Source organism: Hippichthys cyanospilos, chromosome 10, assembly GCF_059441005.1.
Source record: "Hippichthys cyanospilos isolate Australia breed blue-spotted pipefish chromosome 10, RoL_Hcya_1.0, whole genome shotgun sequence".
Classification (NCBI taxonomy): Eukaryota; Metazoa; Chordata; class Actinopteri; order Syngnathiformes; family Syngnathidae; genus Hippichthys; species Hippichthys cyanospilos.
Window position 1 is genome coordinate 12,788,868 of NC_142378.1, and position 25,422 is coordinate 12,814,289.

At 40.6% G+C, this 25,422-nt stretch overlaps 1 protein-coding gene across 2 annotated transcripts in view; it reads left to right on the top strand.

The window, feature by feature from the left end:
• Positions 1–2,760: 2,760 nt before the first annotated feature.
• Positions 2,761–25,422, top strand: part of crb1 (crumbs cell polarity complex component 1) — a 29,685-nt gene continuing 7,023 nt past the window's right edge. Inside the window, exons 1-12 of one of the 2 annotated variants that reach the window (XM_088425888.1) lie at positions 2,761–2,857; positions 5,457–5,693; positions 7,007–7,202; positions 7,352–7,452; positions 7,630–7,812; positions 9,927–10,883; positions 13,288–13,838; positions 15,995–16,160; positions 20,016–20,952; positions 22,482–22,526; positions 23,059–23,181; positions 24,497–24,623. In XM_088425888.1, coding sequence (XP_088282014.1) covers positions 2,776–2,857; positions 5,457–5,693; positions 7,007–7,202; positions 7,352–7,452; positions 7,630–7,812; positions 9,927–10,883; positions 13,288–13,838; positions 15,995–16,160; positions 20,016–20,952; positions 22,482–22,526; positions 23,059–23,181; positions 24,497–24,623 — 3,705 coding nt within the window. In that variant the 5' untranslated portion in view covers positions 2,761–2,775. Of the gene's footprint in view, positions 2,858–5,456; positions 5,694–7,006; positions 7,203–7,351; positions 7,453–7,629; positions 7,813–8,449; positions 8,593–9,926; positions 10,884–13,287; positions 13,839–15,994; positions 16,161–20,015; positions 20,953–22,481; positions 22,527–23,058; positions 23,182–24,496; positions 24,624–25,422 lie in introns of those variants that run through there. The other variant, XM_088425887.1, reaches the window with a different exon arrangement.

Below are 25,422 nucleotides of genomic sequence, written 5' to 3' on the forward strand. Positions count from 1 at the left end.
CATGTACACAAACATAGAGCAAAAAGTCCAGTGTATTGTCCGTTATAAACTAAAGTCAGTTGGGATAGGTTCTAGCTCACTGCCACTCTGAACAGGATGAGTGGTATAAAAAATGGATGGATGGATAGATGGATGGATGGATGGACTTCTAATGTATTCATCAGACTTTGCTGTTACAAAATCTGTTAAGCGATTGTCTCACCCCAGTCAAACATCTTCTTCCTCCCCACTCTCAGCGCTACTTGCATCAGTACCAATCGGGATCACTTTTGTTTTTTCATGAATTGTTAGCCCCCCCTGTTGGCCAGCAGCAAAAGCTTTTCAACTCAGAGAACTGAATGACGAGTTTGCCTTTTCTAGTTTTGAGCTGCCCGAATGATTATGTAACTAACCTTTTCCTTTGTCGTTGACCTCTGCAAACGTTTTCATTCACCGTGGCAATAAAAACTATTAAACAATCGAAGTGGTTAACCTCATTGAATAAAAATTTAACGATACCCCCGCGCCCTCTGCTGGAAATTTGTGAACATTATTGGCACAAGCTGCATCGCTTGCAGTGTCAGCACACTCATACTAAAAATGGACACAAGAATATCTGCAAAACAAAAAACAAAAAAAATGCGCAATACTATTTCACTATTTGTAATACTCTCATCAATTTACTCACTGTCCATACACCTTCTCATCAACATTGCAGGTGAAATGAAGTCAAGTACCCCTGGGACTGGTTGCCAGCCAATTGCAGGGTAAAAATTGACAACTTGCAAATTGACAACTTGCACATCACATGTATTGGAAAATAAAAGGATGGATGGATTTTGATTTTAAACGGATGGGTTATTTGGTAACGGTATGGGGAAAACTCAATAGTTGAGTACAAATCGGCCTCAAAATGTTTTATCGAATATACCTAGTTGAGGATCACGAGGAAAGAAAGGCAAACATCTCTGAATGCTTTCCTGTCATTTGAGATGGTTGATACCACTTTTTTCAGACCGATACCAGTACGGCACACCGGCACAGATACTACGTAGCCTAAGTATGATACAACTGGTACTTCTGATACATTAAACGTCCCCAAAAAACAAATACGCATAGACCCCTACTATAAATACCATTATAGTGTTTTCCTTTCAAGATTCCATGAAACTGATTAATTACATAATAATTGTCTATTATCGTTTTCTATTTCTCTACATGCAACTTACAAAAATTGCATTTAATGGGTTATTGCTTGATTATTATGCCAAAATGTCAAAAATGACCACAAAAAACTAGTGGGGCAGTGATGCCACTTTTGTTCAAGAGTGGAGGATAAGTACCGGAGAGAAGTACTGTTAGCAGAAATTATACAAGGGAGGCTCAATGCGTCGACTGCGGTCGACCGTCGAGATAATGTTGGTCAACCACATGCCATTGCACAACATGGGGGAAAAAAAAACGGACATAATTCCTGAGTCATCCTTTGATTCTATTGTTTTTTGTTTTTGTTTGCCCTAAATTGACAATTGAATTATTTGAAATCGTTCACTCTCTGGGAGCAAATACACCTTCGCTGCAACTGTGTGTGCTGGAGGAATTTCAAAGTAAAAGCATCAGCCATTGTTTTGAAGAATTGCCTGGCCTTTTCACAAATTTTGGCTGTTTTACTTTATTGCAGTAGATTGACAGGGAGCACATTTTCCTTTGTGCCTCATTGCGCTTGTGGCAAGAACAAGCTAAAAAAAAAAAAAAAATCTCATTGCAACCCTACTAGTTATTGCCTGTCAAATGTGTCTCTCCTGTTTGGGTCATTTTAGGCCTTGTGTACACATAACCAGGCCTATTTAAACCTGCATACTCTCCCCCTCGCTGTGTGTAAAAAAACCCACTGTCCACATTGCTTTGTTTATTTAAAAAAAATTGCTGATACACTAATCCAGCACAGTGTGTTTTTTTTCCATGCCAAGTCACTAGGTGGCATTAGTGTCACCATATTCTGTCCAATCAGAAAGAACTTCTGCCTCTGACATGTCCAATCAATCACCGGCATCTGCGTCTTTGGCGTCTTTAAGTTTGCTACACACAATCGTAAAAACGGGGGATTGGACAAATCTTCACTTTGACCGAAGGTTTTGAAAGATTCGATTTTGATTGGGAAAAAAAAAGCCTGGGCACGTGTCGCAAATAGGGCAATAGGAAATTTACCACCAGATCCAGCGCAGATTTAGAATTGTTTGGCGCGGAACTCACACTCATGGACGCCAACATGATGGACGTGCTGAAAACACATTTACGTTAAGTTAGCAGTTAAAGTGCCATAAATCCTATTAGATATAGTACTCCTGTGATTACGCTTCCTGTTTACGTAGGCTGAGAATGCCTCGAACCAATCAGCTATTGCCTGCACTCAAGTTTCATGATTAATATCAATTAATATCAATTTTCTGTTCTTGTAAAACATATTATAGTATTTTAAAAGTGCTATATTAACTTAAGTTGATGAAAATGTTATTATTACTATGACTACTACTAGTAGTAGCAGTACTAGTAGTAGCAGGGATAGTTCATAAAAGCAAGCAATACAAGCCTCCTCCTCTCCCTGCATGTGATTGGCCATCAGGCTCTTTATTTCACATGTGATTGAGGCTCCTGATGGTGCTCCAGTGGGGAGCAGAAGTGTGTGTATTGAAGTGGTTCTGGAATTGACAACACATGAGACCTTGCAGGCAGATCAGAGACATCTCTCGTGTGACAACACTTTGAGGCTGAAGAGAAGCAGGATGATTCCCTGTCATGATTATGGATGTCTTCCATTATTCCAGATTTAAATCACCTGCCTGGACAATTCTTATCTCCTCACTGTTTGTGATCAATGGTATGTAACTTTTCCTTCTCGATCATCTGCATACTGTTTGTTGTCCACGTGGATCAGTGTTCACAAATGCTGTGTATCAACATAAACGTATCTAACAACAGATTATATTGAAATTGAAAAAAACTTCAATTATTCGCTCAGAAGGATATACGCTCACATTTCGTCAGTACAACACTACTAACAGCAATATCATCCAAACACCATTGAGTTTTGTTTCAAGTTTGCCTCTATGTTTCATTTTTTTTCTCAAGTGCATGATTAGAATTTGAATTGCAAGACTGTGACCAACATCATTGCCGATAGTGACATGTCTGGCACTGGGGGGACGAGCACAGTGACTCAAGAGGGTTGTTGACATGCAATGGGCAAGAGGATGCGGGGACAGAAGGCAGACACACTATACATCTTTGAGACACAGCCATCCCATCCAAGTTGTTATCGCCACTGAAACGCACAGGCGGACAAGCAGATACGTTAGTGTACATGCAAGAGGCTGAAAGAGATGCCAGGTGTCCCACATGTGCCATTTGAGGCTCTCTAGATAGGGCGAAACAAAGACCCTCAGTTGCAATTTACATTTGAAAAGGCTACATGCTGCGGGAAGGGAACTGGGATGTACGGTTTGTTGGATCTGAATCTGACTCTCCAAATCCACTGAGCCCTGATAGGGGGAATAGGGAAAGACCAGTAGCACCACTGGGCCTATTGCAGTACCACTTGTCTGGATTTCCTCTAATAGAAATTGCTGAATGTTTTTACATATGTATTTTGGGTTGCAGTGACCCAATTTCACGTTAGGAGTAACGCTGGTGAATAGTTGAAAAGAAACCGATTATAAATGATTGTAATTTAATACAACATGCACAGCCAATCAGATCAGACATCATTTGAAAGAGAGCCCTATACACAATCCTGCATAACATTTTGTCATCAGGATAAGGCCTAGTCATTATCATGAATTGGGAGATGAATTGAATGCTAGGTCCTCAGTCTTTGATTCTAGAATAACCTTGAAGTAACTGAGGGAAAAATGGTGCCATACGCACTTGTTTATAGTAGTATAAAAAGAGCTCATATTTTATATATAGAAATCTGATAATACAATTGCTCAAGTCTCGCGTAATGACCAATCACAACTCACCTGGTGTCAAGTCTGCTCATGTGTCATTGGTAGCAAGTGGCATATTTTCTTTTACAGTTGGAAGTGATCATGAAAAATAATGTAGTTTTAAAATGACATGTAACTTTTTACGGCTGAAAATGGTGAAGAGGTTTTGTATCATTTTTCTATTTTGTTTGGCAAAAAAACATATCAGCTTTCTACATTCTTTTAGTCAATTTCCTGTCACATAAAAAAATTAAATTACCAACACCACATTTTTTTTTATGATAGAAAATTTAGTATGTACATCTCGTATTGGGCTTTATACATTCTTTAATAGCAAATATTTGTTCATATTACTGATGACAACATACAACATTAGAAACATGTTAAAATTAGCAAATCGCCTCATTCTACTACAGTCATACTGAGCCTGATCTCGCCATGGCTGCCCTTCTCCAATCATGAGGCACGAGAGGCTCCTGGAGGTTTTGCACTCAGCCTGATTGGACACTTGTAGGATGATTACTTTGGCTATGTGCATACATTTATGCACTGGAGCTTCAATATAATGTTGCAATTTTATCCTGGTTGTCATGCAAGATCTACTTCACATCTATGCAATAACCACTTTGTTGTGCTCAAGATTTTATTGAAGTGGTCATGAGTGTTTATCATCTAGGCATGCGGCACTTGCTCATCTTGCTCATTGTCTGCCTCTTCGTGAGCCTGCACGTCATAAAGAGCGGGCCATTTCATGAAGACTTGATAAGTTACAAACGTGATTTTGCTGACGTAAAAAACGGAAAACCATCGTAATAAAATGAACTAAAATGAGTTATTTAAAAACGCAATTTGGTGTGGGCAAAAATGATGACATCCATGACGTGGTGACCATAATGAATTTGGGAATTTTTTTCATTGGGGGCGGGGCTAGGCAGTCTATAAGCCTCAAAATGTGATTCTAACAAACATGACAGAAATGAATTTTTTACAATAGAGAATTTTATCCGGATTCTCTAATTAATAATTCAGCCATAACGTAATTGAAGAGCTCCAAACACAATGTGAGTCTTGAATTCCAGGTTAGATTAACATGGAACAATGTGCCATTTTATATGGAAGAACACGATGTAAAGCTTCTGTAAGATAGAAGACAAATCATGCAGGGGAATATGAATGTGAAGGAGAAACAGACTGAGTGCTCTGGATATGTACACTTGAAGGAAGGTTTTGGGTAAATTTACTTGATTACAACCATATTCCCACAATGATAATTCATTGGGTATACACACGCACAGTGAACATGCTAAGAAATACAAGAGCAGTATATTCAAAAGAAAAAATCCTCTTATTTCTGATTATTAAAGTGGGCTAATTTCCAATACTGTGGTTAACTCAATTTTAGCAACATGCTATGGACAAAAATAGCGTTACTGTAATGACGCATGTCAAAATATTTCAAAAGTTCACTACCACATCATTGTGTATTTCTAGGTGCAACTCCTTTGGAGCACCCTCCAGGTGTGGATCTGTGCTCACCAAATCCTTGCCAAAATCAAGCCTTGTGTCAAAACCGCGAGGGTGGCTACGCATGCTTCTGTGTGCCGGGCTTCCAGGGAGCCCATTGTCAGATTGACGTCAATGAATGTGTCTCTCAGCCCTGCATGAACGGAGGCACCTGTATGGACAGAGTGGGCCACTACTTCTGTCAATGTGCCACTGGGTTCACTGGTGAGTGAATAGAAACACTGTTAAATCACACATTCCTAATGTACAGCGTAAATTGAAGTCATTAAATACATTTGATATGCCTATAACTTTATATGGTTTTGTTTTGTTTTTTGGCTCTCTTAAAGTAGAAATGTCAGCTCAATTGCCAGGTCTTTGTGATATAAAAATGTGTCCAGGATATATCATTTTGGAACTTTATAAACATAATCAATCAGAAATGGACAAAGGAATTTGCGAGGTAATAAATATAAGCTGGGAGGCAGTCATCATCAAGTGAAGAATATATTTAAACAATGTTGACATTACCAAAAATTGGATGTTCCTCCAAAATGGATGAAAAGATATGGGAACTGGTCAAGAAGGCTTCTGAGAGGTTAACAGCAAAGTGAAAGTGAAGGATTTATAGGTAAATACATTTGACAACAATCTCCCATCTTCTTCGTCGTGTTTGTCCAGTGGGGATAGATAGAAGCTTCATCTTACAAAGCATGTCATTTTGATGAAGCTTGAAATCTCACAAACACATGTGAAAAACTGTGCTAAAGTCAGAAGAAGTCATGTTTGACCTTTGTGGCCAGATTTTCACGATTACCGATCGGCAAAATATCAAAGAAAAAAAAGGCGATTACAGTATTCACCAATGGGATCAGATAATGGACTGATATATCCATTTAAGCAACTTTGTTTTTAATTGGACAGTAAGTACCTGTTATTCATGAGAGATTGGAACCAGATTGGAAAGCAAATATGATGGTCATTGAAATGCATAGAATCAAAAATAATAACAATTTAAAATGTCTCCACAAGGCACTGACTAAACAGACAATACATTGAAAATGGGATCCCACCACTCCCACCTTCTTACAAATAATAATAATAATAATAATAATAATAATAATGAATATAAAAATAATAACATTGATCAGGAAATGGAAAAAAAATCCAAATATGTATGCTACTAAAATTTCCATAATTAACAATAGCTTGAAAATTTACTACAAGCTAAACTTTATTTGGGGATAATCAGAGGCACTTACAGTGATGGGAGTTGTGTGCTGGCTTGTGATGTGTTGTGATTTATCTTAGTGTCATTTTTCTACATCATGATAACCTGGCATTTGAACAACGATGTCTGTAGCAGACATAGTATGGTAGTGAAGTGACAATTTAACACACCCGATACCTGTAGTGTTTGTTGTTAGAGCAGACCGCAAATGCTTCTGTCGCATAAAAGCATGTATGATCACAGTCAGTCCACATAAAGGCAGCTGTCATTTTGCCTTCTAAAATCCGTGCTGCTTTCATTGTCCCAGGGGCCACTTGTGAGGTCTCGATTGATGAGTGTCAATTACAGCCGTGTCTCAATGGCGGCAGTTGCCACAGCAACGCTGGTGGCTTCATTTGCACCTGCCTGTCTGGTTTCCAAGGACACCGGTGTGAAATCAACATCGATGAATGCCAAGACGAGCCATGCGAAAACGGGGCTCTGTGCATAGATGGAGAGAAAGGGTGAGCTATCTACTGTATTGATGATATCGCATTTCAGTGAGGTGTTTTTTTTTTCCCGATACACTTAGTTATCCTACAATAACTGGTTTGATGCGTTCAGTGTGTCCCAGTTATAGCTGTAACTTCTCATAAACATTCTTTACTGGTAGACACTGTGAAGGCCTGGGTCAACAATGCTCCTCTCAACCCTGTTTCAACAGTGCCATCTGTACGGAGCATCAGGGTCATTACACTTGTAAATGCTTGCCAGGTAACCCACAATATCGACCTTATATGGGAATTTTGATTTTTATATAGTTGTATACGCAACGTAGATAAATCACTTCCATTTGTTTCTTAGTTTTTACTCTCTTACAGTACTGTTAATTTAACAATTTACCATTATATTAAATTGAGCTAAATTAGTATCTCTTTATCTTCATTTCAGGGTTTGAAGGTTCCCTATGTGAAATAGACGTCAACGAGTGTGGCAGTAACCCGTGTTTAAACGGGGGCCGCTGCATCGAGAGGTCGTGGCAGGTCCTTTTTGGTATCGAGCCACTGTTGCCCGAACGCTACGACCCACAGCATGCTGCAGGCTACATCTGCAGCTGTCCTCCAGGCACAGCAGGTAGTCTAATCTGATGAATCTGCTGCACTTATTTCAGCATGTCAGTGGGTTTTAGTGATGGTGTCAGTAGTTTGGATGCCTGAACCTTTTGCAGCCTATGCCGACACATACACTACCTAAGAGTCATGTTGTAACAATAAACAGTGTGCGCATAAGGTAAAGGATTTTGTTGAGTACCTCCTATACAATGACAATGAAGGCATTTTGTTTTATTCTATAAATTTTGGGTTATATAATACTACTTTCAATGCATAATGCTTTCACAAAGGCAGAACATAGCAAAACAAACCCTAAGAATGAATATGCCACATAAATTACAATGTGAGACTGCGATGGAGACTAGGACATGCTGTGGTTTGATGAATACCAACACATTACAACACAGACTTACTTATTGCTCTGTGCCATGGGTAATACTTTTTTGCGTCTTACACAAGACTTGATTTTACAATGACGTCAAGTTATTTTGTGAGCTGCCATAGTCGGTGTTACTGTATGTTCTAAAAGGGACTCCCTGGCAGTGGCAGCGTCTCAGTAAGGTGGCCAAATGCAAATAGCATTAGTGTAATCCCTGGGATCTGGCTTTGCTACTCCCCATCTATTCAGTACCGCACGGCTGCATAGAAACAGACAAGGAGCAGACCTCCGGTGCGACGGCCTGTGCGCAATCACACTACTATGGTGCACTTAGATGAGTTTGGGGCATCTCTGGGGGAACGAGTAGCGGCATGATGCGGATACACATACCATGGGTCTTGGCGATTCTGTTGCTTGGATCAGGTAACATTAAAAATTGGCTGAGTCATTTATTTTCCTCTGTCATAAGTGCTATGGCTGCAGGCAAATGGTGGTGATTGTATTCTTTTATAAATGTAATGTAACCCTATAGCAATACTGAAGAGAATCAATGTTAAGAGGTCATCTCATCAGATAATTGAGTGGCTATTCTGTGTAATGTGAAAAAATGAACATGAATATGGCAAACTGGTTGACACCAATGGTATGACTTTCTGTAGAGTTATATTTATTTGGTCCCTTGTCTTCAGTCAAACGATGTGTGTGATTAAACAAAAGATAAATGTTGAGTGTCCGAATGAAAGTAGTTTTTCGACGTGTCTGCTGCAACTTTTACTAATGATGTTTTTATTATGGGACATGACTGTTTACATGACTGGGGAATATTTACTTTTTTTGCTGAGATTTGAGTTTAAATGTCTCTTTTAAAAGTTTTGTGGGTGGTATGTTTAAAAAGGTGACTTTTAAAAGGCTAAAGATAAGTTTTTATTGATGAAACAAGGTAACAATATTTACTTTCATGTTTTTACCTGACCTGAATGATTTAATAGAATTTTATGGTTTTGTTTTTTAACAAAGGAGTGCTATATTTATAATTAAAACTGGCATGTTTTGGGGTAAATTATTGTTATATATTGAAACTAATGCCCTTGTCCTGATTCTTTAAACCAGGAAGGCACAAACCTTTTCATTTGAGCACTCGTAGGAAAATCGAAGGCTTTGAATGTATCAAACACCCTAAAACAATAAAGCAAATAATGATACAGTATGATATATATATATATATATATATATATATATATATATATATATATATATATATATATATATATATATATATATATATATATATATATATATATATATTCTAGTTACATAATTTGATAATCTGCTGAAAAAGAGATTTCTGTCAAATGTGATAATGCAAATGTGCAAATAGTGAAGGACTTTTCAAAATGTTGATGTCCTGAGGGCTACTCATGTGATCCTTGGGGGTTACCTGGTGCTTGCGGCCACCACGTTGGTGACGCCTGATACAAAGCAATTTGTCTGTATTAGTGACAACGATTTTTTGACACCCTTGCTTCTCACTTTAACCTTCCAGAATATTTAAAGACATTTTTTAAACAAGTCTTACCGGCCGTGTTAAACGTATTTCTTATATATGCCGCCGTGGGCCACGGAAAATGGACGGTGTGTCGCAAATGGCTGCAAGGCTGTAGTTAGGAGATCCCTGCCTAAAAATGACCACGTGGGAAAATAGTCTGCTTGATATTTTGTGCCCTTGCTAAAGTCTTGCCATTGAATTCATTTCACAGGCTCTCTCTGTCAGGAGCTAATAGACCACTGTGATTCCAGCCCATGCAAGAATGGGGGCAAATGTGAGAACCAGGACGGGGGGTACACGTGTCACTGCAGCAAACAGCGCAACAATGGCTTCCTTTATGGAGGGGCTAACTGCAATGTGAGGCTGGTGGGTTGCGACGGCCATGAGTGCCAGAACCAAGGCTCCTGCAATCCCTTCCTGCTTGACGCAACTCACGGCTACACATGCTCCTGCTCACCCGGATACACCGGGCCTCTCTGCAAGACGCCCACCACCTTCTCATTCGAACGTAGTGGCTACCTTCTCCTACAGAGCCCTATTGTGGACGCCGAGATTTCTTGCAATATTACGCTCAGCTTCAAGACGGCTCTACCCAGGGCCATGTTGTTCCAGAGGAGCATCAGGGGCCTGCTGCTTCGCCTGGAGCTGCAAGAGGGGCGACTTCACCTCACACTGCGAAGGCGAGCTTCCGCCGGGCTCCAAATACAGAGCCGAATCGGGGCTTTGGAGCTAGCCCACATACTCACTGACGGAGAATGGCATACTGTGGAGGCCGTGCTCACAGATTGGGTGCTCAGTCTGAGACTCTTGAGCGATGCTGCAAAATGTGAGAGGCAGCTTTGCTACAAGGTGGCACCAGTCCAAAACAACATGGCTGGCTTGGTGTCGCTTCCTCAGAACACCTTCGTTGGAGGAGTGCTGAAGGACGCGCTTGAGGACTCCTCAGTTCCGGCATTCATTGGTTGCATGCGGGATGTCTTAGTGGACTGGCAGCTGATTGTCCCCGAGGAGTGGCTGAGCGACTCTGCTGTGAATGTGTCCCCAGGCTGCAGTCACCGGGACCGCTGCTTGGATGTGCCTTGCCAAAACAATGGACTGTGTGTCAACCTGTGGCAGAGCTACCAGTGCCGGTGTCCAAGGCCTTACGAGGGCCAGGACTGCGAAGAGGGTAGGTTTTTACATGAAGCCTCGTCAGGGACTTAGTTCAAGAATAACTATTACTTACAGTGCTGAAAGGTTCACTCACATATGTAGAATACCAGTCAAACGTTTGGAATCATCTTCAAATTCAAATGGTCTCAAATTCAGAGATGAGTCAAATAAAATAATTCACAGCTGTGAAGCTAACGCCACTCCAGGTCGTAAAGCATCAGTCAAAGCTTAAGACTGAGAAAAATACCAAGTTGTGCAAAGCTGTTCTGAGGCCAAAAGTTGTCTACTTTGAAGAATCTCAATTAAACGTTGTGCTTTGATTAATGTTCAAAAGGTAAGCATGACCTAACTAGCAACTGAGTTTTATTAAATTAATGATTGAGAAAATAGGCAGGGTAACGTAAACATCTTACTTCAGCGATGTCATGATCTGTTTTTCGTTGTGGGTTTTTGGGTTGTGTAGTTTCAGTTATAGGTCCTCTGTGTTCCCCTCGTCTGTCATCACTAATTAACCTCACCTGTCGCCCGCGTGTTCCCTCCAGTAAGTTTCCCCGCCCATTGTTGTCCCCAGGTGTCTTGCGTCTTAATTAGTTCGGTTAGTACTTAAGCCCCAGTGTTTTGCCGCGTCCCTTTGTCGGGTCATTGTTCGTCGTCCCCCCGCTGCCTCGTCTCACGCTCCTTGTACGTCTTCCCCTCGCCGTCTTGCCTCGCGTTGCCCTCCTTCCCGTGCTGCCTCCCGTTCATTGTCGCCCCCCGTTCCTTGTCGCCCCCAGTCAGCTTCAGTTCAACGTTTTGGTTTGCACTTTGTATTTTTTCAATTCCTTCAACCCTGCCTGTGTTATTAAATCACCTTACTCGAACCTACCCCAGTCAGCCCTGCATTTTTTGGTTCCGCCTTTCCAACATCCCGCACCTCCTCAACCCGCCATGCCCCAACGTGACAAGCGACATGGAGAGCGAGAATGGCAGAGAAATGCACACATCACAACGTCTTTGTTCGACACAACATGCGCACCACCATTCACATCATAAACCCGCTGGTACAAAAAATAAAGGAATATAGTTTTGATCCTAATAATGACAACAGTGCTTTTGGTGAAATGAATAGTATATTATTTAACCTGTCACGTAAAGTAAGTTCATCTGCAGTTAGGTTTTAACTCTGTCGATTGTGCCTGCTTGTTTTTTGTTTTTTTGCATGTCGTGCAATTTACCAATACTACCGAACTAAAGCAGATTTCCAAACTTTTGACTGGTACCATGCACTACCTACTCAAATGAACTAGTAAAACACTTTCATACACTCTGCTAAAATGTCATACTCGCTACTGAAAGACTGAATTTCAGTATATTGTATGAGTTCATTTTTGTGTGTTCTATGTGTATATTTTAGTAGATTGTGTGAAACAATATCAGTAGTCTGTATTAGACCATTTTAATAGCCTATAGGAAAAAATTGAATGTTGCGCCAGTGTTTCAGTAGTTTGCAGAGAGTGTTTTAGTCCGAGCATGAGTGTTTAAGTAGAAGCATGAGATCAATTCTGTTGATGAGAGGTAATCCTAAACTTTGCCCCTGAGGGCCCCTCAAACGATTCAAAGCAACCACACACTCACTGGCCACAAAAGACTCGGTTTTGATCGATACTGTTAGTGGTACATTACAGAGTTTTGCAAACTAATCTGCATGAAGAATAGTAAAAATACGGCTAAATTTTTTAATAACACTGGGCATCCAAATTAGCAGAAATTTGCTTTGTCAATAAATAAGCTTTGATGAGATGCTTCTTGTATGCACAGAGCAATATTTTGCAGGTCTACAACTAGGTTTGTCGAAATTCCTTGTTTGTGCAAAAAAAAAACAACAACACAAAACAAACAAAAAAAACACGTTTCCACATATTTTAAAGTTTTGCAAATCTGATCAACTGAGCTTTGGTTTGCATCATTTAGTGGATAAGAGTAAAGTCAATACTTGGCCAATTGAAAGGTACAGCAAAGGCTGATGGCAAAGAGATTTCTAATCCGATTCACTGGATTTAAAGCGTTTCTTTATGGACATTCGGATATCACGACAAATTATGCACACACCTGACTGAAAAGCTGTTAATCCAAACCTCTGAAAAGGGTTTCTGATTCTGAGTTTCCATCAGTACCACTTGATTTGACAAAAAAAAAAAAAAAAATGAACAAGACAAAATACACATGTACAAGAAGCTGTGGTCTCAAGAGAAGCCATACAAGAAGAGAATATACTGTTAGACCGTATTAATACAATTTAAGAGAACACATATTGCAATTTATTTTATTTCTTTTAAGTCAGTCCTTCTGATACCTATTTTAGGCCCAAGATGAAGGCCTTGCCAGCCATAATAGCTCACCGCTGTTGTTACAGTTTGTCATGTCTTTTTCCTCACCTTCAGAACATGTGACCGCACGTTTTGGGAGCGAGGACTCGCTCAGTTACGCCGCCTTCACCATCACTGATGACCTGGGTCAGGACCTCTCAATCTCTCTCTTCCTGCGCACACGCAAGCCCGGTGGCCTCCTGCTGGCTGTGGGCAACGGCAGCACGCGGTACCTGCACGTGTGGTTGAAGGACGGCGTGGTGGAGGCTCAGCTCGGTGACATCAAGAGCCTGAGGAGCGAGAACGCGGTCAACGATGGCGAAGTTCACTTTGTGAATGTGGAGTTGGCAAAGGGGAAAATAACGCTGCACGTGGATGCTAAAAAGCAAGCTGAGGTGGGGACCAGGACCCAGGACGTTAAAGCAGGAGACGCCGTCTATGTCGGAGGTCTGCTTGAGAGCGATGTAACTGCTGTTTGGGGGGGACATTTTAAAGGATGCGTCCAAGACCTGCGGATAAATGATAGGAGGCTGCAGTTTTTTGGTTTGGACACGTCGGTGAGGTCGTTTCCTTTGCACCTTCTGGAGAATGTGACTGCTGGCTGCTCTGGTGACAACACTTGCAGTGTAAGTACCCACGTGAACTTCTTTGTGTCCTTTTACTAAATCCCGGTTCACACGGCGGGATGAAATTAACTCGATTTGAGCTCCGATTCTGCCCTCCCAAAAATCTTAAGGAAAAACCGATTTCTCCTGCCCTGTGTGGTGTCTTATGACCGCTCGAAAGAACATTTGTGCCCCTCCGACCTTTAATTGGGGATATTCAACATGTTGAATCATTTTGACAAGGCGAATGAGCACACATTGGGTTGACAATGACATTCAGCCAATCAAAATGTGACAAAACGAGGCACCAAGGAATCACGAGGTGTATGACTTAAGATCACTGTCAAAAAGACATAATAGTGATTAACTATTCTGATCCTTAATTGTTATAACTTGTGAGTATGACTTTATTGCGTATAAACATTTTTCTTGTGAGTGTGAATCTAAATTGTGAAGTTTTTAATTATTTTCTCCTGACTACAAATCAAAATGGTGAGGGTTTGAATATTTTGGAAATCCAAAACCTGCGAGTGCAAGGTTGTTTCGATACAACTTTCATTTCTACGACTACGAAACTTCACTACGCGTGACCTCACTTCTGTGCACAAACCTTACTTGTGGATAGCCACCTCCTCGTATGAATCTGATTTCTATAACTCAGAGTCAAAATATGCACATTGAGAAGACATCAAACTACCAGGGAAAGCAAGTCGCCGCACATGTGTCAAGCAGGTCGGCAATTACAGATGTCAATGGCATGGAATGTCTTGCTTTCAACAGCTTAGCACACTTCAATGTTAAGGAGTATTATAAGTGAGAGTTGTATTGAAAAGACTTTGCACTCAAAGGTTTTGGGTTCGTAGTCACAAGAAAAAAAAAATCAACCACACAATCTTGGTATGACGTCACAAGGAAAATATTCAAAAGAAGCCATTTTTGATATGTAGTTACAAGAAAAATACCCATGCTAGTCATACTAACAAGAAGAATTTTCATACTCGTACACATATGTTTCAACTATTACGGTACATTTTATGGTTAAACACACAAACTTGCTCCAAAATAGTAATACAAAATCACAACAGCACAACAGGAAGTCCGTGCTCCCTCTGCCTCCACTCCTTTGACCAATCTTTTTTTTTTATGCCAATTTTCTCTTCCTCTCCTATATTTGCCTTCTCTGAAGTAGGGCTGAAACGAGTTTGAGTACCTCGGTTTAAATAAATAAAAAAATAAATAAATTCAGGCCACTAACAAGCAACTTAATTATGCTGACGATGACATTGACATACAGCAGCTTTTGCCAGTGCTTAGCGCTGGCTCGGGCTCCACATGGGTGTCGTTACTAATGATCACATTTTAACAAACCATGCTGACTCGAATGTGTCCTTTCAGCTGGTAAATTAGCCTCTTATGCCAAAATTTAAAGGGAGGGATGGATTTGTATAAAATTTAATGTTCCAAAGAGGAAAGTAGTGCTGTTAAGCACAATTTAAATTAAAAAAAAAAAAAAATCATAATTTATTGGAAATGTGTGATTTGGTCTTCTTGTCTGAAATTGGTTTTCACCAAGCAAAAAAGAAATATTTTTATTTCTAACTGAATACTCAATGAATTCAAATTTTCTGTATGGTATCCAAAGAGCAAAATTACATGATAACTGCAGCTCTGCTCCGTAGTCACATTTAATCTCGAGAGGTTTAGCGAGATGTCTTGTCTATTGGGAAAATTCATGAATGACAACATTCAACATTGTGTGTGATGTGTTTTGCTGTGCACCTGCTTTCCACATGCTGTACACGTCTGTCATGTTTGAGGTCCTACTGACAATTTTAAAATCTTGCCATGTCAACCAGGGTCAACTAATCTTTAAATTTAGACTAACTAGAAAAGAGATGTACATTACAGTCGGACCTTAACTTACACACCACAGTGGACAACTGCTTACTCGGCATGTGAGAATTCACAAGCCGGGTGAATTTTCCCCAGTATTTTATGTAACCTTTTTTGATTTGGGGACGTTTTCAACTACATACCCATGACTTTGATATTGGATTTTTTCCTCAATGCAATGAAATGGGTGTCCATTAACCCTAAATTAACCCACCATCCAGCACTGGAGTTACATTTCATGATGAATACAAAGTATCCCATTTTTATCATTATCTCTTCTTCAGAGGAACCCTTGTCTAAATGGGGGGATGTGTTATACCAAGTGGGATGATTTCACCTGCACGTGCCCACCCAGCACAACCGGGCGGCATTGCGAAGAGGTCAGCTGGTGCGAATTGTCTCCTTGCCCAGCAGACGCTGAATGCAAGATACTCAATCAAGGATATGAATGTAAGTAAAGACATCAGTTACATGCTACTAAGTTTCATTCCGTGTGTCCTCAAATAACGCAGCATCAAAACTCAAAATGTTATAAACAATATGATACAGCGTTCTATTTTAGACACATCCGTATAAACTCCAATATTGAATTAATACTTCTCTGACAATGTCAATCAAATGATATCCTTATTGTCTTTGTGGGAAAGGGGTTGTCTCACAACTAGGAGGCTGTGGGTTTGATCCCCAACTACTGTAACCATGTTGAAGTGTCCTTGAGCAGGATACTGATCTTAAATTGTTGATGTAGAAGCATCAGGAGGTAAATGAGTAGTCAGTGTAAAGTACTTTGAGTACCTAAGAGACAAAAGCACTATACAAGTGAAAGTCCATTTACCATTTATTTTCAAGGGTGTTCAGTTGTGCCTAATCAATTGTCTGGTGAGTAAAATTGATTAAAAAATATGTCAGAGTTCAGATCTGGCTTTTTATTTCTGGTGGTATTTGTTGCATATGTCAAATGTTCAACCAATAGAGTTGCGACGATTCTGAGTTTGTCTTATTGTGGTAAACTCATTGTGGAGCCTCACAAACCGATGGTTTTGTTTGCATATTCACATCCTCCAATGAATTTCAGCAGCTGTCACTGCACAGATTTTTACTATTCAGGAGCCATCCTGGGCTCTAAGCGAATAGCAGGGATCCACTGTATTAGGGGCAAATATGAAGTTTATATCTTGGGAACAGTCATTCTATTATTTTGAGAGGACCTCTCTACCTTTAGGTAAAGCATCATTACCTTGAAAATTTAAATCTGAATTCCTACAATTCATCACAAAACTGCATATCTTCCTCTAAGAATAAAGTATATAATTGTTAACTTGTCTCCTGGGTCTAATCATGTAAGGTGCTTAACAACCTCAATCTATCCATACAGTGCTCCATATCCTCCTGACTACCAGGAACAAAAAGGTTGTCCGATCACATTTATTTTGAAATTCCCCAATCTATGTGAAGTAATAGTAATATTGCAAAAGAAATTTTTCAATTTTTTATTTTTGTTTTTAAGCTATGATGTGTCTTCTACAGTGGACATCAGAACCCAATACAGGGGAAACGGAACTTTATTACGAAAAAGTTAGTCCAACAAAAATATCAACAAGTCAACTTGACAAAGTGTTCAACATAACCATAACTGTCCATCATCTCTTTTCTTTTGTTTCACTTTTGCTTCTTTTATGCTTATTTAGTATGATACTTCAAAAAGCAATTCCCTTTCTTGGAAACACAAAGGAAAATCTTGCACTTGGAGCACATAACATATGTTTTACTGTTGCAGCCAGCTTGGCGACACCTTGATGCATGTGTTTCATCCACCATCTCTGGAAGATGCACAGCACCATAGTGTCTCAGAGCTGCATTTGGCTGTGGTTTCCATTTTTGACGGGGGGGAGTGTAGTCATCTTCGCTGTCACTTGCTGCACCTCCTGCTTGGGCTTGAGCAATTAACTCTTCACCAAGGAGCAATTTGAAGTCAAGGAGCTTCTGTGGTTTCTTCCCCAGACACTGGCAGTCACTCTTATACTGAAGCCATGAGTTGGTGATTGCCAGGTCAAAAAAGTGGAAAACTGCACGGACTGTCCATTTTCTAGTGCGAGAGGCCATCCTGTAGAAACTCAACATTCGATCGACCAAGTCCACACCTCCCGTGTTGGTGTTGTACTCCGCAATTGCTAGTGGCCTTGACACTTGGAAAAATCTTTTCTCTTTCTTGGACCATCTTCTGCATGTGTCCTGAGGTTCAATCCCATAGTCAGATGATGCCATGACCACTGGCTTGTTGTCCAACCATTTTATGACAGCAAGTTCAGGCGTGCTTCGTCTCACCACCATCTCTGATGACCCTCTTTCTTTCTTTTTGAAGAGCTTATCGCCTATGATCTTGCAGTCCTTTGGAACCCTGTTATTCGTGAGGGTTCCAGTTGCTGTCAGTCCTTTTGTCATCAGGGTGTCAATGAGGCTGATTGTTGTAAAGTACCTGTCAAAGAACAGGTGGGTGCCTTGGGGAACTGACTCTGCCAATTGAAGAACAGCTTGTTCCCCGATGCCCTTTCCTCCTGGAGCTGTGAAAGTTGTCTTGCCCTGGTAGACCACAAAATCCAAAACTAGACCAGTTGGTGCAGCCAAGACAAATACCTTCAGTCCAGTTGGGTTTGGTTTGCCTGGTACATACTGGCGCACTGGACATCGACCAGTAAAAGGAACCATTTGCTCATCGATGCACAACTTTCCTGTTCTTGGCATACTCAGACATCCTTGCCTTACTTTGCTCAAGAGGGGCCTGATTCTCCACAAGAGATCACTTGTTTTTTCTTCATTTGAAACATCAAGGTCATTGACGAGCTTGATGGAGTTTCTCAATTTGTAAAACCGATTTCTGGTCATTGATTCAGCCACAATTTTTACTCTAGTACTTGAGGCCCAATACATTTGAATGTTTGGATATCCTAGACAGCCCATGTAAATAGAATTTCCAAAGAATGTCTTCAATTCCTCAGGTGTGGTATTTAACGTTGCTCCAGACACAAGTACTTCACGCTGATTTGTGTACAGGGCCATTTCTTCAAACACAGAGTCATCAATGTATTGCTTAAAATAATCCACCGGGGTCCAGTTTTGGCGTGTCAGAGCAGTATCATTGCTCTGAATAATGGGAGGATCATCAAGTTGGGATTTGAATTTTGTATTCTTGCTCCATAGTAGACGTCGACTGGACTTAGATGTGGACAGTGCTGCTTGATCTGAATCCTCTGCATCTGCTAGCCCTGCCTGAAATTCCTCCTCAGAGCTCCCTGAATCATCTTCCTCTAGTTCTACCTCAAACAGTGGATCTTGATCATCTTCATCAGATAACTCAATGTCTGAGTTTCCATCAACAATCCGCAGTAAAAATCTCTCTGCTTCTGAGAATGACTCCCTTTCTTGTCATTTGGGAAAAAAAGACCAAAATGGACAAAATAACTTCAAATGTCCACTACAGAGGATATGTTTTAAACACTTGAATACTAGGCTCAAATACACTTAAAATAACTCAAAAAACACTTTAACATGTTCATAAGAGTCTTATTAATAAAATGCCAACAGCATTTCAAGACAAAATGTGTTTGTTAAAAAGTATTGAACACTTACTTTTCCTCTTCCCATAAAAAGTGCTTGCACTGAGGGAAGCCATTTTCTTCTACGGTGTAGTCAAGGTAACAAAGCCCCACCCCTACAAGTTTGATATCATTGGAAAGCTCTGAATGTCCTCTATAGAGCACAAAAGAAATCAATGCGATTGGATGAACTGGATGGGAGATATCTAGGTTTAGAAATGTCCTCTACAGAGGACAAATTTGAACTACTGGTCGTCAGGAGGATATAGCACTAAAGTAGGATTGGCTTGAACCTACATTATTGAGCCTTTGTTCGGGAAGTAAACCCTGTGATACTCAGTGATTACCGATTTTGAATAAGTAATAACTACTTCTTTAGACATGAATCAAGTGGAGAGCCACAAGGGAAAAGAGAAATACCGATCAAAATGTGAGTGTGAAAACTAAATCAACTCATCCGATGCTAGGAACGTATTTTCACGTTTTCTTTGAGTCCAAACAAATCCCAGATACTTAAGTATTATATCAATACTTAAATATCTGGGATTAAATGTCTGGAATCGTAAAAAAAAACATGAAAATACATCCCTGGCATTAAATGAGTTAAAATGATCAAACTAATGATATACACAAATGAAAGTTCTATTTAAGTTTAAGGTTTGAACGGAGTGTTAAAGTTGGGTTTAAGTACTTTATTTTCTTGCCCTCTCAGGTTACTCCAATGCAACTTTCCTGAATGACAGCACTGTACTGGTCTATAGAGGAAATGGCCACATTTTCCGCAACCTAACTGACCTCTCTGTGAATCTGCGGACTCGGAAACGTAGCGCAGCCATCCTCCATGCGGAGAAGGACTCCGCCTTTGTCACCCTCTCTGTCCAGGATGGTTTCCTCTCCATGGAGCTTCAGAGCTTCACAGACTCAGATGGAGTGGAGGAACACAAGCGAGGGGAGTCCACAGTCAGCCTCAGCAGCATGAGATCTGTTAGTGACGGCGAGTGGCACAGTGTCCACTTGTTCATGACTGCACCGTGGGATAATAAATCTCAGTGGACTCTGGTTCTGGACGACGAAGTAGATGAAGCCGTCACCTCCATCGGTCAAGGGGGCAACCTGGACTTTCTCAGGGAAGGAGTCGACATCTTCCTGGGAGGTTTGGCCGCTGACGGGTGGTCACTGGCAGGTTGCCTGAGCACAGTGGAGGTCAGCGGGATCGCTCTGCCTTACTTCAGCTCTTCTCAGGTGAACTTTCCACGTTTGCAGGAGGAGAAATTCATCCAGACGTCACTCAATCCTCGGCTGGTGGGTTGCAATGGGGCGTCGGTGTGTAGGCCCGACCCGTGCTTGAACGGTGGCGAATGCCAGGACTTGTTTAACTACTACAACTGCAGCTGTGCTGAGGGCTGGGCAGGGAGGCATTGCGGCTTCTTCACTGACACCTGCGCCTCCAGTCCTTGTATCCACGGCAACTGCAGCGTCAAGGGGCTGAACTACGAGTGCTCCTGCGAACGCGGATACACGGGGGTAGACTGTGACGAGGAGGTGGACATCTGTGAGAACCACCTGTGCGCACATGGCGGCACTTGTCTGCATGGACCTGATAGGTATGCCTGTCTCTGCCCTGACAACTACACCGGACCGCTCTGCAAGTAAGTCCAGTGAAGATGCATCAATACATTTGTTTATCTTTGAAATCACTTATGTTGTTTTGGAGATGTTAAAGTGTACCTGTGCTGCTGAAAAGAAAGAATAGATGTTTAGATTCAAATGGCTTTTGGGTTTCGTTGGTTGCATTAGAGCAAGCTTACAAAAGCTTGGGGAAACTATTAGTCAAGACAACATGAATTGCAGCCATAATTGCCCCTCAAAAGCAAATTCGAAGCATGGTTGCAAGGTTCCGATGTAGTTCTTGTAAGCTATTAGAATTTATTAAATTGTTGCTTGTATGTTATTACCAGACATCTTTGTGGATTAGCCATGCACCAAAATTTACAGCCAGCCAAAACCTTTCAGCCGGAAATGTAAAAATAAAGATCTTCGCCAGAAAAATTATGAAAATACATCTGATATTGGATGTTATGATGATGCAAAAAGCAGGAAGCATCTAACTGAACTTCATACAAGAACACAAAAGGAGACCTACCAAGGAAGGCAAACATCGCATCACATGCCAATTGCGTGTTTCAAAGGTCAACTTCAAAAAGAAACACACATGAACAACAATGCATTTAGCCATAGAAGGCTTTTAATTTGAAGCCTTTGTGAATATGGAAGCGTAGTGTCTTGTCATGACATTTTATTGCTGTCACAACACACAACCATTAAAAACAATCATAATCTATCACTGATTTACAACGCTAAGAAACCGCTAATTAAATAAGATGTCATCGTGTGATACAGCACAAGTTTTAAGCATTGTTCTAGCTGCTAACTATGTATGCAATGCACATTTTTTATTCAAACACAGTCAGATATTTTTAAATCAGGAAGAAAAAAACTTAGTCCTTACAGTACATTACCGAATCCGATTGTTAATCCGAAATTACTGGGGAAAAAAAAAGTTGATTTTTTTTCTCTGTATTTCGGTGTCATTTTGGTGTAACCCTCTAGTTGACGTGATGCAAATCATGTCCCGTATGGGAAGCATCGGTAGGGGAGAAACTTGTCATCGTGTAAGGATGACTTTTGTCACCATCTGAACAGTTTTAGGAGCTGGCATAGTTAGCAAAGACAAATAAATGATGCTAAATTGCTGAGACAAGGGACCGCACCATAAGACAGACAAGATGCTACACTTGCTAATATTCCTCCATCGCTGCCTACGCCTGCAGCAAGTTTGTCTGAAGATGAATTTCTATTCTAGTGTCAGCCAGAAAAGGCCTCCGTCTGCTGAGGTGTCTCACTGGTTCAGCGGCACTTTCTTTCCCTCTCATCTCCTGTTTGCCTCGGAGAACAGGCAGGGGAACGCCGCCAACCATTTATCGCATAAACACGCAGCTCTGCATTTTTTTTTTTCCCGTGCACTAGAACCTTTGCAAAGCAAGCCGCCCGACAAGTGAAGCCACACGTCTCCCTTCACTGGGAACATTCGCGCTGTAAAGTTTTCATCAAAATGACTTTGTTTTGTTTGTGTCGCTTTCTACCACCTTCCCCCATCTCTCCTTGTGTTCCTCTCCAGTGAACGTGTTGAAGAAATTCCTTGGTACATTGTTGTCAGAAATGTGTAAGTATTTTTTTTTTTTAGCTTTTTCTCAGGTGCTCCCTGTTTGTTTGCTCCTTTGTTTCACAAATGTCATGCACAACATCTCTTTTTTTGCAACAAAATGCCAAGCAAAGCTAATATTAACACTGCCTCCACCGGTGTTTGTTTTAAAAACACATACCCACAGTCTAGAATGAGTGACAGCTGTGGTTTGAAAATGATTGTTGTTGTCCCAAAGTTGTACCTTTGTCAAAAGAGGGCAGAAAAAAACTGCTGTTATGTTATTTAGAGATGAATTCCACATTACCTGACTTGACTGAGGAAATGTTTGGCCTTTTCTTTCCAACCCATGAGATTTCATGTCCTTACTCGAGGTAGATAATCTGATTACACCGGTCGGGTTGTAAGCTTCTTTTGCCCCTTCGGTGTGTTACAACACAGAATCAAACAATACAAGTAGTCCCGCATGACTGCTGTCTGGCTCCAGTTAACACAATTGACAAAAAAGCACCTGATATGATTTTCTGTTTTTAATCTGCGTGTCCTTTTCTAGGCGACCCAAGCTTCCTGTCTCTGTGTGTGGGGATGGCATAAAAAACTACACTTGCTTCAATGGGGGCAACTGCACTGAGCGTGAATTGTCATGTGACTGCCTGCCTGGCTTCACTGGACACAGGTATGATGGACAACAACTTGGAATTTTGTGGTGAATTACTACGGGGTACACCAATGTATGAGTTTTGACTTCTTTTTTTTTTTTTATTATTAAGTTTTCCAATAGTATATCAAAACTTTATCCACGAAAAAACCCCATCAGGTTTCTACTTGTACTCATGCATTCAGTTCCTACTGAAATTTTCAACTTCAGACAATGAGAAGGGTAGTAGTGTGTAGCAACAGTGCATGAATAATAAATACAATACATGCAGATTTGAATACTGTGTACACTGGTGTGCAAATATCAGCATAGCATGCAGCCAAGGGTACTGCATAAATACAACTGACCCAGAAAACACTGTGAATTCAACAGGCACAAACCTGTCAAGTCCACAAAAAAATTCTCCTTTTAAAGTCATTCTTGAAGTCTCTTAGTTCCAAAACTGCTGCAGTTCGCCCCAGTACCAGGAAATGTCCTTCATTAAACAGAAAAGAAGAAAGAAAGAAAGAAAGAAAGAAAGAAAGAAAGAAAGAAAGAAATAATTTGCTTTTAACAGCTGTTGTACATATAGCCTGTGCTGCTTTGTCCAAGAACAGTTCCACTTTGAAAAAATGGAAAATTACTTTATTGTTGCTACTTGTTTTTTCAAATGAAAACGATCCCAAACTTTTTACAGACGCACTTTTGGGGTTAGTCTCTCTCCTTTGCAGTCATTGCGACCCTACATGCATCTGCAAAAAAGGTCAATGTAGAAAACAATAGTACAAATATGGTTCCGGCAGAGCTTAGGCCGACTTGATCCGACTTGGTCAACTTTCCCCCCTGCCTTTTACCTATTCATTGCTGTGGCTGTTATTTTTGCTATTGCAAACATACAGTTTTTTGAAACAGGGCACAGTTTGTTTTTTGTCATTATCTATGGCATCTAATCAACAATGGTGAAATGCTTTCTACCACTCCTAAGCACCAACAAGGTAAATTTGAATAAACAGCATCATATTTTTTATGTATTTGTTAGTTTATTCGTCCATTTTCTCAACCGCTTCACCTCACAAGCACACATGTTTAAATGTTCAATTTTTAGGCTACCAAAAAAGTACCTAACAAGTTTGTATTGTCTTATAATGTGTTTTAAGGCCACAAAAATAACACTGAGGTCAGACAAAGCAGCGGCGATATTTGCAACTATTTGTGCAAAATATTGCAACTAAACTTGTGTGCTGTACATTGAATGACACCAGCAATAATTACTCTCGCCAAGAGAGTATTGTCTGGAGATTTGATGATAAAAAGATATGCCGGCTGTAAATTGTGAGCGCTATGTGTCCTGCAGGTGTGAGCAGGAAGTGGACGAGTGCAAGTCCAACCCGTGTCTGAACGGCGGCTACTGCCGCAACCTGATCAACAAGTTCTTGTGCGTGTGCGACATGAGCTACGCCGGCGACTTATGCCAGACGGACGTAAGCGACATTTATTTCTACGTGGCAGTGCTGCTGTGGCAGAACCTCTTTCAGCTTCTCTCCTACCTCATCCTCAGGCTGGATGATGAGCCTGAGGTGGAATGGGGGGACAACAACTGAGTGGGCGTATGTAAATCTATGAGCAGGTGTCACTTGTTTCTGTGCCTTTATATCAAGCACCTTATTTATTGTAAAAATCATTACTCGCAGTTAAAACTGTGTTTAAAAACATTTGTAGAGCATAAGATTGCCGCAGCTGCCTGAAATTCCGGCGTTTTATTGCTCAACGTTGTGCTTGATTAACCTGAGGCTTGTGCGAGGAGCCCGCTGAGACCCTCAAATTTGGCTTGAAAAAGTGAATTCGGTTTGAAATTCCTTATTTCTGTTCAAAATGCTAAAACACCGAGGGGCCAATATTATTTTCTCGTCCGTTTTTTAAGCACTATTTCTCACAAAGATAATGCTCCCCGCATCCAGAGCTTTTTTTTTTCTCCTACTTATAGATTATTTGCTTACGAAATATACTGGGAATTCTATCACATGATGCCAGAGCCCTGAGAGATGGCTGGAGTCCTCTTCCTTTATTTCAAAACATTTTTTGGGCCTAAGTGATCAACACGTATGTGTCATAGTGATAATAAGTGAGTATGATATTGTAGATGAGGGGGCCAAAATGTCATGATGCAGTTGCAGACACTTTTACATAGATACATACATAGTGTACATGTATTTAAATATTATTCATATCAATTTGTATATTACTGTTATGTAATATACAATATAATAGGGAATTTATTTA